Source organism: Nothoprocta perdicaria, unplaced genomic scaffold (assembly GCF_003342845.1).
Source record: "Nothoprocta perdicaria isolate Ctin4 unplaced genomic scaffold, notPer1 scaffold_1059, whole genome shotgun sequence".
Classification (NCBI taxonomy): domain Eukaryota; kingdom Metazoa; phylum Chordata; class Aves; order Tinamiformes; family Tinamidae; genus Nothoprocta; species Nothoprocta perdicaria.
This window is the reverse complement of record NW_020454160.1, coordinates 2770-3975: the sequence shown is the minus strand read 5'-3', so window position 1 is coordinate 3975 and position 1206 is coordinate 2770. Positions and strand designations below refer to the sequence as shown.

The following is a 1206-nucleotide window of genomic DNA, read 5'->3' as shown; positions in this document are numbered from 1 at the left end:
AGTTCCTCCTACTGGCATTTTCTAACAGGCGGGAGCTGCAGCTCTTGCACTTCTCACTCTTCCTGGGCATCTACCTGGCTGCCCTCATGGGCAATGGACTCATCATCACAGCCATAGCCTGCGACCACCACCTCCACACCCCCATGTACTTCTTCCTCCTCAACCTCTCCCTCCTCGACCTTGGCTCCATCTCCACCACTGTCCCCAAATCCATGGCCAACTCCCTCTGGGACACTAGGACCATTTCTTACTTGGCATGTGCTGCACAGGTATTAAGTTTTTCCTTTTTCATTTCAGCTGAATTTTCTCTCCTCACAGTCATGGCCTATGACCGCTTTGTGGCCATCTGCAGACCCCTGCACTATGGGACCCTCTTGGGCAGTAGAACTTGTGTCCAAATGGCAGCAGCTGCTTGGGCMAGTGGCTTTCTCAATGCWYTCCTGCACACTGGGAACACATTTTCCATTCCCCTGTGTAAAGGCAACGAGGTGGAGCAGTTCTTCTGTGAGATCCCYCAGATCCTCAAGCTCTCCTGCTCACACTCCTACCTCAAGGAGGTCAGGGTTGCAGTAGTTGCTGCCTGTTTAGCCTTTGGTTGTTTCCTTTTCATTGTGGTGTCCTACATGCAGATCTTCAGAGCTGTGCTGAGGATGCCYTCTGMRCAGGGCCGTCACAAAGCTTTTTCCATGTGCCTCCCGCACCTGGCCATGGTCTCCGTCTTTGTCAGCACTGGCATGTTTGCCTACCTGAAGCCCCCCTCCATCTCCTCTCCAGTTCTGGATATGGTGGTCGCTGTTCTGTATTCAGTGGTGCCTCCAGTACTGAACCCCCTCATTTACAGCATGAGAAATAAGGAGCTCAAGGTTGCCTTGAGGAAAATGATTTCTTGGACTTTTTTTTCATCAGTGGTAACATTTCCGTGTCTCTCCACAAATGACTCCTTCTGTATCCCTTAACTGGACTGAGCATTGTTCCTTGTAATATTTCAATTATGGCTTTTATTAGAAGCATAAATTGTTATCATGTTGCTACCCAAGTACTTGCATTCATCCACTTTTTACTAAGTCTCCTTTTTTTCATGATGTAACTTAAATTGTMTGAAATACTGTATTAGGACTGGATCCCTCACTTTTTCTCTGTAATAAATTAGATTCTATGCACTGGAGCTTTTCTTCCAAAGCTGCTGTCAAGAATGTGCCTCAAAAT

The 1206-nt window shown here is 47.7% G+C and overlaps 1 protein-coding gene across 1 annotated transcript; it reads left to right on the top strand.

Moving 5' to 3' along the window:
• Positions 1 to 8: 8 nt before the first annotated feature.
• Positions 9 to 908, top strand: LOC112952026 (olfactory receptor 14C36-like; the record flags this gene model as incomplete). The annotated part of the gene is made up of 1 exon (XM_026044806.1): positions 9 to 908. A coding segment is annotated over exon 1 (822 nt), but the record flags the coding sequence as incomplete, so codon positions are not given.
• Between the last annotated feature and the right edge of the window lie 298 nt (positions 909 to 1206).